Source organism: Onychomys torridus, chromosome 5, assembly GCF_903995425.1.
Source record: "Onychomys torridus chromosome 5, mOncTor1.1, whole genome shotgun sequence".
In the NCBI taxonomy this organism is placed as follows: Eukaryota; Metazoa; Chordata; class Mammalia; order Rodentia; family Cricetidae; genus Onychomys; species Onychomys torridus.
In genome coordinates, this window is record NC_050447.1 from 77,389,299 (window position 1) to 77,404,521 (window position 15,223).

Genomic DNA, 15,223 nt, shown 5'->3' on the forward strand with positions numbered 1-15,223 from the left:
CCAGGGAGCTTGCATGGACTTATGTAGGCGCTCTACACATATGTGACAGTGTGTAGCTTGGTTCTCTGTGGGACTCCCAACAGTGGGAACAGGCTGTCTCTGACTCTTTTCCTGGCTTTTGAGACCCCACTTCTCACATCTGTTGCCCACCCAGCCTTAATCCATAGGGAGGAGCTTAGTCTTACTGCAACTTGACCCGCCATGTTCAGTTGACACTGATGGGAGACCTGCCCTTTCCTGAACAGAAACGAAGGAGGGGTGGATTGAGGTTGGGAACAGAAAGAGGATGGGGGAGGGGAGGCTGGGGAGTGGGAGGGAGGGGACACTGTGGCTGGGATATAAAATGAATAAATTTATTTTTTTAAAAAAATGGGGAGGAAAAAAGAAGCCTACATTCTCAGGTTAAAGAAATGAAAAATCAAGTAGTATCATTTGTGATTTAAAACCTAATATGAGGGTACAAATTTAAAAAACTAACAGGATATACTTCTAGCAGTAGAAGGGCTCTCTCTAAATCGGGAATTATTCTATCATAATCTTGTGGGAAAGTAGTCTAAGGTCTATTAAAATTAAATATATAAACCTTTTCTGAGCATAAAAGAATTTGAATATAATTGCATGTATACATATAGATATGTATATGATTATATGTGTATGTGTGAGACAATTTACTGTTTATAGAGATACAAGTTAACAGTAAATGCCTTGTAAGAGAGATGACTACATAATTACTGATGATTCATCTATATGGGGAAATAATAAATCATCAGTGAAGCAGAGCTACAGCAATAATTTCAGGGGTATTTCAATGAATTTAAGCAGCAAAAGAAAGATCAGAAAAGGATGATTCCATATTTTAAAGCAAAATCATGCTTCTTTATATCCTTACATTTATACAAGTCTCCACACACATACCTGGTTATGATATGAGTGGATATTCTATAATAGGGATGACTATAGGAAGGCATGAAGGGAGGAGATGAGGGAGAGAGGGAGTGCAGTGAAAACCAATGAAGAGAAGCAACACCGCAGGAAAACAAGTACACACATGTGAAGGTGTGCTGACAGATCCTATGGGAAGACTACAGACATAATGGACAAGACTTCACAACATTAATATTTGTAAATTAGGCTTCTAAAGCCAATAAACAATAGCTTAGTTCTGTGCTTTTAAAATAATTTGAGTTTGCACCATCCAACATTTTGCACTTGGCAAAATCTAATAAATGAAAAAGCAGGTGTTTTCAAAGCAAAATGTCTAGAAAATATGCCTAAATAACCCAAGGATTCCTATTTGCCAAGTACTCTCAATATCCCTCTATAATTGTGATTCAATAAAACCTACAAAATTAGTATAGGTACATGCATAAGAATTTTGGAGGTAATTATACTTCACTCAATCTAAGATTTTTCTTTTTAGCAGTATTGTGAGGTTTACTGAGTTAATATAAAAACATATAGTAACTTGATGCTGCTTTGTGAAATTTACTGAAGTTTTCATTAAATTATGATTGTAGGGCTGGAGAGATGGCTCAGTGGTAAAGAGTACTGTCTGCTCTTCCAGAAGTCCTGAGTTCAACTCCCAGCAACCACATGGTGGCTCACAACCACTTGTAGTGAGATCTGGTGCCCTCTTCTGGCCTGCAGGGACACATACAGGCAGAATACTGTATTCATAATAAATAAATCTTTAAAAAAATTATGATTGTAAGGCTACAGAGATGTCTCAGTTAAGAGCAACTACTGCTCTCTTAAAGGACCTGAGTTTGAGTCCCAGAACCATGTGGTAGTTCAGAACTGCTTGTAACTGCAGCTCTAGGGGCAATCCAACACTTCTGGCCTCTATGGACACCTGTATACACAAATATACATATACACTATTAAAAATAATAATAAAATATTTAAGAATTATCTCAGGATTTGCAGGCTACTGAAAAAGAAACATGGACACCAACCCAGCCACAAAACTTTTCACCTACAATCTGTCCAGCCTGAAAAATATGCCAGAGCAATGGTGGTACAGAACTTGTGGGAGTAGCTAACCATTGTCTGATTTGACTTAAGGCTCACTCCAGTAGAAGGAACCCATGTCTGACACTGCTTGGGTAACCAAGAACCGGAGACTAGATAGCCCCAAGACACAGGGTAAAATCAAACACAACTGGTCATAAAACAACAATAATAACAAAACCCACAAATATGAATAAAATAATTCCTAACAATATCTGCTATCATCAGAGAGGCTTCCTCTAGCAGCAGATGGGAACAAATACAGAGACCCACAGCCAGACATTGTGAAGAGAGAGAGAGTCTAAATGGGAGTTCCCTATGAAATCCTTCCCCTCAGAGCTCATGGGATCCCAAGGAAGATGAGGCAGAAAGATACTAGCCCGAGGGGATAGAGGACACCAGGAGAACACCTCTGAATCAAATAAGCAAGGCGCCTCTGAGCTCACAGAGACTGAAGCAGGGCCTACATGGGTCTGCATTAGGCCCTTTGTGTATATATTACAGCTATTAGCTTAGTATTTGTATGGGGCTCTTGACTGTTAGAAAGAGGAGGTCTCTGACTCTTATGCCTGATCTTGGGACTCTTTTCCTTTTGTTGAGTTGACCTGTCCAACTTTGATATGAAAGTTTTTTGCTGTATGTTATTATATTTTATTTTTCCAGGTTTGGTTGTTATTTCTTAGAAGCCTGTTCTTTTCTAAACTACACAATGCACAAAAATGATAATGAAGTTGACAAAAATTAAAGATTCCTTGCAGCCGGGTGTGGTGGCACACACCTTTAATTCTAGCACTCTGAGGCAGAGGCAGACAGATCTCTGTTAGTTCAAGGCCATCCTCGTCTACAGAGTGAGATCCAGGATAGCCAGGGCTACACAGGGAAAACCTGTCTGGAAAAACCAAACCAACCAACCAACCAACCAACCAACCAAACAAACAAACAAAATGATTCTTTGTATGTAACCTTTAAGCTATATTTTAAAATACACAACAATTTCTGACTCTGCTAACAGTGAGTACAACTGCTCTTTCTATTCTTAACACTGATACTCTCACCTTTTCCAACATACCACTGATCTGAAAACACAAGATGGTTTTGTAACACAAGCCTCATATGAGCAATGGGTTAGTGATGGATGGCTATGAGTTTTACAAGGCTGTGTATTACATATCTTTACTAAAGAGGACAGACATTCCAGATGCTTGTCTATTTATTTTAGATTTTTTATTAAGTAACAAAATAAGAAAAAAGAATTTTTAAACCTGAGAATTTTAACAGAACAGAATTTTTTAAAAAAATCTTTAAACAATTTTTGAAAAATAGCTACAAACCTCCAATGTAGATTTCACATTGTGATAAACATTTCATGTTTAACTCCATTTTCATAAGGGCAGTATACATTCTTAATCTGCTATTATTAGACAATTCTAATATATATTCTAAAATTTTACCAATAAGTTGATTTGTTATAAAAATTAGAAAAAATGATAAGCTTAGCAGAAAGCAGTGAAATATAGTGAAGTCCTACTGTTTTAATAGGTAAACTTGGGGTTACTTTTAAGATTTTCCTATAGATTCATTTTCCTTCTGACTCACTTAAAAGGCTTAAAATGGTAACTTTAAAAGTAACAATTTTGCCTGGCGGTGGTGGCCCATGCCTGTAATCCCAGCACTCTGGAGGCAGAGGCAGGAGGATCTCTGTGAGTTTGAGGCCAGCCTGGACTACAGAATGAGTTCCAGGAAAGGCGCAAAGCTACATAGAAAAACCCTGTCTCGAAAAACAAAACAACAACAACAACAAAAACAAAAAAAGTAACAATTTTATAAAAATTACATTTAGAGTTTCACTTGCCTACTTTTACTGCCCACACACAGTTAGCAACCTTCATTCACAGTCCTCTATCATCTCAATTCTTCTTATATGCATCCACTTCAAATAATTGTACAGATTTAAGTATCATTTTGTAGTTGTTAGAGTATTTTAATTGAGTTACCTGTTCTTTGAGACAGGGTACTATATGTATAGAAAGATGCTCGGCTGACATTCACTACTATTCAAAGAATTATATAAAATCATCTATTTATCCACTCACCATTTAGTTACTGAGCACTTACTGTGTGCCAGGACGCTGTTCACTGTTGCAGACACAAAGTGAAAAAGAAACAATTCCTCTTCTAAAGCTATCCAGACACAAGAACAATTGTGACAGAAAAACTTCCCCTAAAAATAACTGTCTTGAAGACACAACAGTGAACAAATAAAGTCCTAACTTTCATAGAGTTTATATCTACTGGGAGAAAGTAGATATAAACAAAATCAATACATTCTGCTGTGGTATTGTGTTCCCCCAAAGTATTGTGTGTTCCCCGAAATAAACTTATCTGGGGTCAGAGAACAGACAGCCACTAGAACAGAGCCAGAATGGTGGCTAGAAAATGGGTCAGAGCAAGCCAGAGCAGAAGTTGGGCGGTGGTGGTGCACGCCTTTAATCCCAGCATTTGGGAGGCAGAGCTAGCTGAATCTCTGAGTTCAAGGCCACTTTAGAAACAGCTAGACGTGGTGACACATACCTTTAATCCCAGAAACCCAGCCTTTAATCCCAGGGAGTGACGGCAGAAAGTAAAAAGATATATAAGGCGTGAAAACCAGGCACCAGAGTTAGTTAAGCATTTTGGCTGGTTAAGCTTTTAGGATTTGGAACAGCACATTTCAGCTGAGAGCCATTGGGATGAGGACTCAGAAGCTTGCAGTCTGAGTAAACAAGACCAGCTGAGGAACTGACGAGGTGAGGAAACTGTGGCTTGTTCTTCTTCTCTGATCTTCCAGCAGTCACCCCAATACCCAGCCCAGGTTTGTTTTTATTAATAAGAACTTTTAAGATTCCTACTACAGTCTGCTGAGTGGTAGTAACTGTTGTGAATAAAATAACCAGTATGTGCAGAGAGTATACATGTAGGACAGATGGACATAAAATATGGAACATTCCTGTATTTTCTTTCTTGTATTTAAACAATTTTAAACCTTGTTTATTTTATTTTATGCACATAGGTACTTTTCTTGCATGTGTAGCTGTGTACCCCTTGTGTGCATGGTACCCACAAATGCCAGCCCAGGACATCAGATTCAGGCTCCCTGGAAGGGAGGTTACAGATGACTCCAAGCTGCCATGTGGTGCTGGGAATAGAACCTGGGTCCTCTGTCAGGTCAGCCAGTGCTTATAGCCTGAGCCATGTCTCTAGATGTTTCTATTTGTTTGAGGTAGGATCTTGCTGTGTAGCTCTGGCTGGCCTGGTACTCAACATATGGTCCATGGCCTTCAAGGAGTACGTCTTCTGTCTCAACTTTCCAGGTGCATGGAGTCCCCATGCTTGATTTTTTTTCAATATTCTGATGATTTATTTAAGGTTGTTTGTATTACATAACAATATTACAAAAAAAGCAAAGGCTTTCAAAACAAAAATAATTTTTTCCAGGTTTACCTATAGCTATAGCACTATATTAACGTATAGTAGTTGATTATTCATAGTATTAAATATTAATTATCATTTTAGTACCAAAAGATAATTGGTCTTTGCAGATTTTGAATGATTCCAACTTGAAGAGTTGTATGACCCCAGGTTGATTTCTCCCTCCTCATACTGGACTTTGTATGGCTCAACAGCAGTATTTGTCATGTGTAATATAGTGATACAAGTGACTCAATTGGAAAATGGCAAAGAAAACACAGAAAATTCAACTAGTGTTAAATTTAAAGGAAAATTTGAATTTAGATTAGTTTTATATGACATTAATAAAGTAAACAATATTTAAAACTCACTTTGAAGTGTTTCAATTTCAATTCTAGCCAGCGCGTCTTCTTTTTCCTTCAATTTTGTCTCCTTGTATTTTGCATAAAACTGCCCAGCATCCTAAAAAAAGAAGTTACAAGTAAATTAACATAAAAATAATTTTGTTTTGACAGAATGCTCCCTGTAACTTCCTTTTACAACAATGCACTCATTTTCCATGTAGTTTTCCAACAACATGATGAACAGAAGAGACAGAACAAACACTTCTCTGTAACGTTTTTTGCATAGTGGAATTTCAAGTAAACTTTTCACAGATGAAAAGGAGGATTTCCCTTCCAATTCTCTCCCACTGCTTGATGTCTCCCCAGTGCCATACTACTGTCTAGGCGGCAGCAGCAAAGCCTGACTGCACCTAGTTATCTGCTGTGGAATTACTTACTGTGACCAACAAGGTACTAGTGCCATTTTGGTGTTCCTGTCTTAGCTCCAGATCCTCAACACTACTGAGTATGAGCAATTCATCTCTGACTGAAAGCTGTCACTCTTCCTTCCTATCACTCTCAGAGAAGACTGTAACTGCTGTCATAGAAAACTCAAGACACAAACTACATAGACACTCCAAAGTTTCAATGACTGGCACACAGCCAAGTGCTCAGCAAGGTTCCAATATAAAAGGCTAGGTGTCATATAATCACAGAGATAGACAGAAATTTGTTGATTCTCTAGGCATATGACATTCCTAATGATGAAAATCAGCAAAGCACACTCTTTGATGAAGGCTCATACATTTCAGAAATACCAGGCCACACTGTGATTCCATACTTCAGTATTTAGTTTGGCCTCAGGTTGGACTATTTTGATCCCTGCCATTATTTTGACAATCTCCTTTTCATCCTTGGAAACTGTGTTCAAACAGCATTGCCTTTACCTTCTCCAGCAGAGCAAGTCCTTATACTTAAACACTCACATGCTTGTATCATGTCATAGTATTACCTAGAAGATGGGATATTTAAGACAGAACTAAGATCTGGCACTCTGTGTTTACTGAACTGAATCAAATTGGAATACATATGAAATCTTATAAAGAAGGAAATGAAAATGCACAATGTGACTGATGAAGAGTAAGGGAAGAAGTAGGCATCAAGGATAAGTTTAAGGTGATATTACTGTACTGTAAGATTCCTAGAGAAGGTAATTCACAGATCTATCTGTGATTATGTCTATAGGAAACAAAAGAATACTTCTACCTAGATCAAATGTAGATACAAGAATTATCCACCTCATTTCATTCATGACTGTAAGCAAATCAAAGGTATCTCCTGGGGTCTGTTTCTTGGGATTATACTAGAACTCTTCAACCAGATAATGAATTAGGGAAATTATATAGAGAGACTTCCTAAAACATTTGAATACATAGTGAAAATAATTCTTTTTATTCTTTCAGTCAGACTTTTGTGTTCCTAATTTCTAGTACAACTATGCCTACAAACCATGGGTCACCCACACAAATGTGTACTCAAAAGAGCATAGGTAGTAATTCACCCGAGGACTCACCCTCCCATACTGATGTGTGTAATATATATATAAATGAGACCTACATTTTCTCAAGGTCTGGGGTAAGGTTGTATGGCCCCTTAACATTTTCCACCCCACTCCCCAACAAACCTCAACCCTAAAGGAGTATTACTTTGTAGCAAGTCATATCAGTCATTTATACCTTGGTGTGAATGAGTGAATGAGCTTATTAGCTTCTTTCCACAGAGTAGGTTTTAATAGTAGGGAAGAAGAAAAGGCCAGGAAGGCATTGGCTCCTTGAGGGGAGTAGGAAATGTGGCACCATGCAAAAAAAAGAAGGGCACAGATTAGTTATTTATGAGGTGAAAGAGTAGAGATTGAAATATATCATCATAGTATATAGTACAATGAGATATAGTGTTTATGAGGACAGACTGACTTTTGAGACTTGATTTCACTAGATACCCCAGTAGGCCTTGAACTCATGATTCTCATTACCTTAGTGTCTCAAGTGCTGGATTACAAGTGTAAATCAACACAAGAGAGAAGATTTTGGAGTCTGCCTATTTTTATGAAGAAGTCAGCTCTTTTATTTTATCAGCTAAAAGACATTCAAATTGTTTCTCTACAGATCAGTTTTCTCATTCATAAAAGAATAAAAGTATCTAACTCAAAGTACTGTTACAATAATTTAACATTTTACTATTTAGGACATACTTAGGATGCCACCTTTACAGTTGGGTCTTCCATATAATAGCTTTTTTTTTTTTTTAATGGCTTCTTAATAATTTGGCATCATTGTACTTTCTACTACGAAGTAAGATTGAGTTTTATGTTTCACACCTCACCAAAATGCCTCCTGTCAAAGCCTGCACCTTCCTGCTTCTCTTACTTCTCCTTGTCTGCACCCTCCTGATTCAATGAAAAGACCTCTTACTACTGGGCAGTACCAGCCTCTTCTCTTAGAGGTCCTGCCAACCTTTAACATTTCTCCACTAAGGTTTCCTCTTCCTGCCACAGCATGTAATTCTACCAAGAATCTGCTTTGAAGTAGTCATAGGAGCCTAAACCATCCCTAGGGTTGTAAAGTATCAAATACTTAAAGCTACTCTAGCTAACTCAAGGTTGTTCTGCATTCTCTATTTTATTACCTGCTTGTTCAAGGCAAAGAATCTCATTTTCCATTTGCTCAAGCTTTAAGCATTTATTTAAATGTTCCTGATGTTTTGTCCTTAGCTTACTTGTATTTCAAATTAGTTATCATTTGCCTTTTCTAAGAAATATTACTTCCCTAAAAAATTTACCATTGTAACTAAACAATTCTGCTGTTTCAACCATTCTTGTGGATATTACAGTATAACATGCTTAAAAGTACACTACAATCAGGAAGATTCTAAGAGGAAAGTGATCACATGGTGCAGCAGCTTGAAATTCTGTCTTATATAGGACAAGAGATGAGATTAGAGATAACCTGGTAACTACCATAAGCATTTTTAAGGCTCATCAAAGGAAGAATACTATGAATATTGTATAAAGTTCCAGAAATGGAGATTTTAATTTTGAATAAACATAAAAAATAATTTTCTAATAATAAAAATTAGCTGAAAATAAACTGACTATGTAGCGTTCAAGAAGAGAGTGGGTGCTACTCCTTAATATATATTCTTTTTTTGTTTGTTTGTTTCGTTTTTCGAGACAGAGTTTTTCTGTGTAGCTTTAGAGCCTGTCCTGGAACTTGATCTGTAGACCTGGCTGGCTTCGAACTCACAGAGATCTGCCTACCTCTGCCTCTCAAGTGCTGGGATTAAAGGCGTGTGCTACCACTGTCCAGCCCTTAATATATATTCTAAAGAGATTCAAGCATTCAAAAGGATTTGAAAAGATACATTGCATTTAACACTCCCTGCCAAGCTCCTTGCTAATTCAAGATAATAGAATTGTTTAGTGAAGAAACAAAAAAGTTGAGTCTAAGATAAACTCCAGTTTATCAACACAGGAGGTTAAAGATTTTCTGTAGATATAAACACCATATGTATCTCCCTAGCCTTTGTAAACTGCCCATGACAATACAGATTAATAAATGTTTCATAAAAGAACAAACAATTCTTTACTATCTCAAACTGACTAGTTAGGGCTCTTCAGTACTGTATCAAAACTATGGCATTTACATTCCTCCAAACAGAGTTTGTCTTAAGGAGCTTGTAGTTCTCAGGGCTATATAAACTTTAAGAAAAGCTTTTTTGTTTTCTAGAAACAATGTTCTTTATATTTAAATGTTCTTCAAGAGTTCAAAATCTGCCTATACAGTCAGCAAAGGTTTGGTTTTACATTTAAGAGTGTGGAAAAATTAAAGGATTTATGTTATTAGTATTTGTACATGATTATGAACCATGGGCTTCTGACGAAGAAGCCATTGGGATGTTATATGTGTTTAGATTTATCCACTAAACCACTGCTATATGTGTTATGCTTTTTAAAAATATGTGAGGATTATTTATGATAAAATAACAGTTTAACTTAAAGAATATGTAAAAAACTGCATTAATTAAATTAAATTTTAGACTACGGAATATGTGTTTCATAAAAAAGGAGTATTCTTTTCGTTTTTCTCAGATGGGCTGAAGGTGGAGGTGTATCTTTCTGAAATCAGCTGATAGAAAAGATCATGGAAATCTCTGGCTTTTTGTACTTGCCATGGTGAACATGGATGCACAAGCTAGACTCAGAAGGTTTGAGGCAACAGCGAGATGCTATGGAAGGCATCATTGTTCTGATCTGAGTGGCTGAGACCTGAACAATGCCCCATTTCCTAACAGCCAATAGACAAGCGTCTAACCTGCAAAATAATTGCAATCTATTGGAATTTTAGGGTGATCTGTGCCTTACCAAAAATCTATCAGTCTATTGTGACAATAAATTGAGTATCTCTCATACATAAAAAATGTTTGAGACCAGAAGCATTTCAGAGTTCTTATTTTTCCAATGACTATTGCATATTCACCTATTTTGTCCAGTTTTGGACTATGTGCACATATATAATGGGACCCAAATCTAAACATAAACTTTTTATGTCTCACATATACTTTATAGACATAACCAGAAGGTAATTTTACAGACTATTCCTACTTTGCATGAAACAAGGCCAGTGGACACAGAATCATCTGAAACATGCCATCATGTCAGCACTCAAAAAGTTTTAGATTTTAGATTCAGATTTTTGGATGTGGATGCTCAAATGTACAATACAATGCTAGTGAGTTGTACTGAGAACATTCATTGGGAACTTTTAATTAGCCTGACAGAGGTTTTATTATAAAGAGAAAAATTTAGTAAGATGTAATACTTCTGAAGTAGGTAGGTTGTAGTATGGAGAAAGCCCATACATCAATCTTTAACATCACAGACATAGTAATGGGAGGTGTTGGCACACACAGAGCCAGGAGGATCTCTGTGAGTTTGAGGCCAGCCTGGTCTACAGAGCAAGATCCAGGACAGGCACCAAAACTACACAGAGAAACCCTGTCTTGAAAAAAACCCAAAATAAATTTAAATTTAAATAAAATTCTGAGTTGGCATTGTTGGTTATGATTTAGTTTACTTTTACTTCTCCCTAAATATCTCAAAATAAGAAGCTATCTGATAGTTTAGAAAACATGGACACTGTTCGAGAGTGGTAGGAGCAGGAAGATGTGGGAATAGGAATACGGAAGAGTCCTGGAGAGAGATAGGTGGAGAAAAGATAAAGATGTCCCGTGTAATTCTGATTGTCTGACAGCATCAATCTCTTGATTGCAGCTTACAAATAACCTTCCAATAGGAAAATACCATAAGCACATTTCTGAAAACCTGTCTACAACGTCACAGGTTCTATTACATTTTGTTGTTCTATTCACTTAATGATACATTCTTAGACTTACATATAATGTATAATAAGATTATAATAAAGAGTAGAAAAACTTCACAACTGTACACTTTGGGTAAGAGGTGAATTTCTTGCAACAAACTAGAAAACACAGTTTCCTCTGGCTGAGATAGTCCTACTGATAGGGATGCAAAGCCTAAAAGCTACTTTTGCATTTGGGATGAGACAGAATAGGAGCCATCTACTTAACCTAACCCAACACAAGTACTACCCTCCACTTTTAGAACAAGGAAAAGCGGCCTAAATACTCAGAGAAATTCAGATCAGGCGCTGGCATTTTCTCTTTTCTATTTCTTATATGCTAATATTTATTTTTATCTGTTTCAACTTTCATGTACAATGTGAACTAGTTGTGGCCTTTGGGCAATTTATTTCACCAATCTGAGTCATGAGTATTTTTCAGCTCTAAAATACGGTATCAGTAAGACTATGTTTCTTTAACATTCTCCCCTAATTAACATTTTTGTGGCTATTTATGTTTTCTACCTCTAGCAGTAAAAGTAGAACATTCTGTGCTGTAGTCTGTATCTCCAAGAATCTGCACTTTATTATGGTCCTCCTGCACTTCAGAAGGGGAAAAGACAGATTGTGTCTGACGTTGTGAGGTTCTCCAGTTCCCTACATCTTTATCTAGACTTCAAACAGACTTTCATTTGCTTATGTAATCCCAATATCAAAAAGGCTTGCCTGCAATTTTTAAAATGTATTTTAGACTTATAAAATGGCCACATCCCTTGGAAAATCCATCTTTAACTGTGAGTAGAAGGGCAGGCCACTAAATTTCCAACAAACTTTAAGGGGCAATGCACCCTACTCCAATTAGCTGTAAATGCTTCCTATGCTTGGATTCTGACAAGTCTTAGCAAGCCAAAGCAACGGACTAGAAATGGAAGGCTAGTGTTGAAAGGGTGGCCTCCAGGCTTCTTTCAGTTATGAGGCCAGGGAAAAAGCTTCGGAGAAGGATGCTCGCTTCCACAAACACGTAATTTTGTAAAGCACCAATGGATTTTGTGCTTTTCGGCTATTTTAAAAGAAGCTAGAGTAACCCAGGGATGACTCCCCTGTCTTCTCGGCCACTGCTTTTCTGTAGCCCATGAATCCTGATGGAGGTGAAGGGTGTGCACACTGGAGCCTTCTTATGATAATCTAACATTTAACCATAGTTACACTGGATGGGCTAGAACTTAATGTGAAAAAATTGTAACTTTAGGAAATGTACATCTAAATAAATTTTATATATTACTAAGAAATGCTACATATCAGGTAGTAAGCTGCTAAAATGATAAATTCACAGAAAATCAAACTATCAATAAAATGTGGGCATTTAAGATCTTGCCAAGAAAAGGTAGGAAGGCCCTTCAGAATATCCTGCTTCACAGAAAAGTCTGTCAGATATGCTAGGCCTGTGGGCTGAAGATGGATGCCCCAACATTGCAGAGGAACCTTGGGTGACTGTCCAGGTAGCCAGTTGTTTCTGTCATTTCTCACATTTTTTTTGGGGGGGAGGGGGTTGCTTATTTGCACTTCCTGCTTACTTAGATATTATTTCCTTCTTGGGTCTCTGAGGAAGTTGAAGATTAGATAGTTATAGTTTTCCTTGATAACAAATTCAGGAAAGAAACTCACTAAAGAAGTGTATAGTGTATAAGTTTGAAAGACATCAAAAGATAGTTTTGGGTTGATAATACAAGTTAGGATAGAAAGCAAATTAGGTACAACATTTTAGACTCACCAAAATAGGATAAATAATAGAGTATTTTTTTCTGAATTTGTCAAATGTTAATGGACTGGACATTGGTAATCTAATTCTTGAGTGTATATATTGTATACAGTTATTGTACTTAATGTATATAGTTTTTCTTGTATTAGTTATAATATTTTTTTATTATTTTAGACAAAAAGGGGGAAATGTGATATTTGTAATCTAAAAAAATAAAGCTTGCCTGAAGATCAGAGGACAGAGACAGCCATAGAGTTAAACCTAGAGGTCAGGCAGTGGTGGCATACACCTTTAATCCTAGCACTCAGGAGGCAGAGGCAGAGATCCATCTGGATCTCTGAGTTTAAGGCCTCACTGGGCTACATGAGATTAATCCAGTCTAAAAGAGCCAGGCAGTGGTGGCACACACCTTTAATCCCAGCACTTGAGATCTCATGCCTTTGCTACCAGTATTTGGGAAGCACACACACCATTAATCCTAGCATTAGGAAGGTTGAGACAGGAAGTGAGATGGCTGGGTGGAGAAAGTTGTATAAGGCATGAGGAGATAGGAACTTTTGGCTGAGGACTCAGAGGCATTTAACCAGAGGATTTGTGGAGTTGGTGAGGTGAGAAGTGGCTGTGGCTTGTTCCTTTGTCTCTCTGATCATTCAGCATTTGCCCCAATATCTGACTCCAGGTTTTTATTATAAGATCATTTAGGATTCGTGGAACAATGTGTCTTACTTCAGGCTATAAGATGTAAATTAATAACCAACTGTAGATAACTGGCACCTCCTGAAATAGAGGGTCCTAACAGTTATATTATTATGGACTCAAATATATCCACCTCCAACACACATGGTGATTAAAATAAACTAAGTTGTAAAATTAAAACTGAAAACAGATAACACTGATTATATATTATCAACTTCTGCTACTTTCTTGAATACAGAACACAATCAATTAAAAAACATCCCAGGGCCAGAGGTATAGCTCAGCAGTACAATGTGTGCTTAGTTAGCATGCCTTAATTGCACGCACGTGCGTGTGAGTGTGCGTGTGCGTGTGTGTGTGCGTGTGTGTGTGTAAAATCTCGAGAAAGGTAATATGAACCTTAAAATATTTTTGTAGATGATATATGTTGACAGTGAACATAAAAGCCCAGCTTAGTCAGACTATTAAAGAACATGTACTCTGTTCAAAACTATTACGAGAACAAGAAGCAGACTAGAAAGGTGAGGACGCTGACTGGGCTGCATGCTTGTCAATGTTACAGTTAAATTACAGCATCAAAGCATAAAGCCTTTTGATAGAATTTAAGTTCCTTCTAATTCATATTCCATGTCCTTTGCTGATCATTTTACTGAGATTTTTACTAATCTAAATACTTTTTCAAGTTCTCCAGCTTTGCTCATAGAGTCACGCATTATAGTTCTTTCTTGTCCATTAACTATCCTTTTTACAAATTCTTTTCAGGCTTTACATACAAGATTGACCTGTTAAAAAATAACTTGCTAAATAAATATGCCTAAATCTAGAGATTTGGGGAATATAGTCTTTGATGGTAATATGATATCCTCCTTTTAAAAAAGTAGTTGAAACTTTTCCTCACCTTTAACACAATATGGTTTTGTGGGAAATGCTTTATCTATGAAACTGTCTTTGTATAATACCACCTGTGGTAGTTTTAATTTAACTGGCCCCCATAAGCTCATGGGAAGTGGCACTATTAGGGGGTATGGTTTTTTTGAAATAGGTATGGCCTTGGAGCAAGTGTGTCAGTCACCGTGATGGTGGGCTTTGAGATCTCATACAAGTTCAAGTCATGCCCACTGTCTTACTTCCTGTTGCCTGCAGATCAAGATGTAGGACTCTCAGCTTCTTCTCCAGCACCATGTCTGCCTGCACACCACCATGTCACACCATGATGATAATGGAGTAAACCTCTGAAAATGTAAGCCATCACAATTAAATGTTTTTCCTCTATAAGAGTTGCCGTGATCATGGTGTCTCTTCACAGCAACAGAAACCACTAAGATACCACCTAGTACAAAGTGGCCACTTATATGTTAAGGGCCCATTTCATTTTCCACAACTCAGTTCAAGTGGTTCCTCTTGAGTTTTCCTTGTCATACTAAATGTATACAACTTACACCTTTGAACAACTGCAGGTGTCAATGGATACTGCATATTTGAAGCTTAAATGACCTACTGATCTGGTATCTGTATTCATGTGCTATAACTGGCTGGTAAGTCTTAGAAAACATATTCATTTCCAGTGCCCC

At 37.2% G+C, this 15,223-nt stretch overlaps 1 protein-coding gene across 2 annotated transcripts in view; it reads right to left on the reverse strand.

The window, feature by feature from the left end:
* Window positions 1-15,223, reverse strand: part of Dnajc1 (DnaJ heat shock protein family (Hsp40) member C1) — a 208,219-nt gene that overhangs the window by 91,249 nt on the left and 101,747 nt on the right. For both annotated transcript variants that reach the window (XM_036188821.1, XM_036188822.1), the window contains one exon: window positions 5,829-5,919. In XM_036188821.1, coding sequence (XP_036044714.1) covers window positions 5,829-5,919 — 91 coding nt within the window. The remainder of the gene's footprint in view (window positions 1-5,828; window positions 5,920-15,223) is intronic.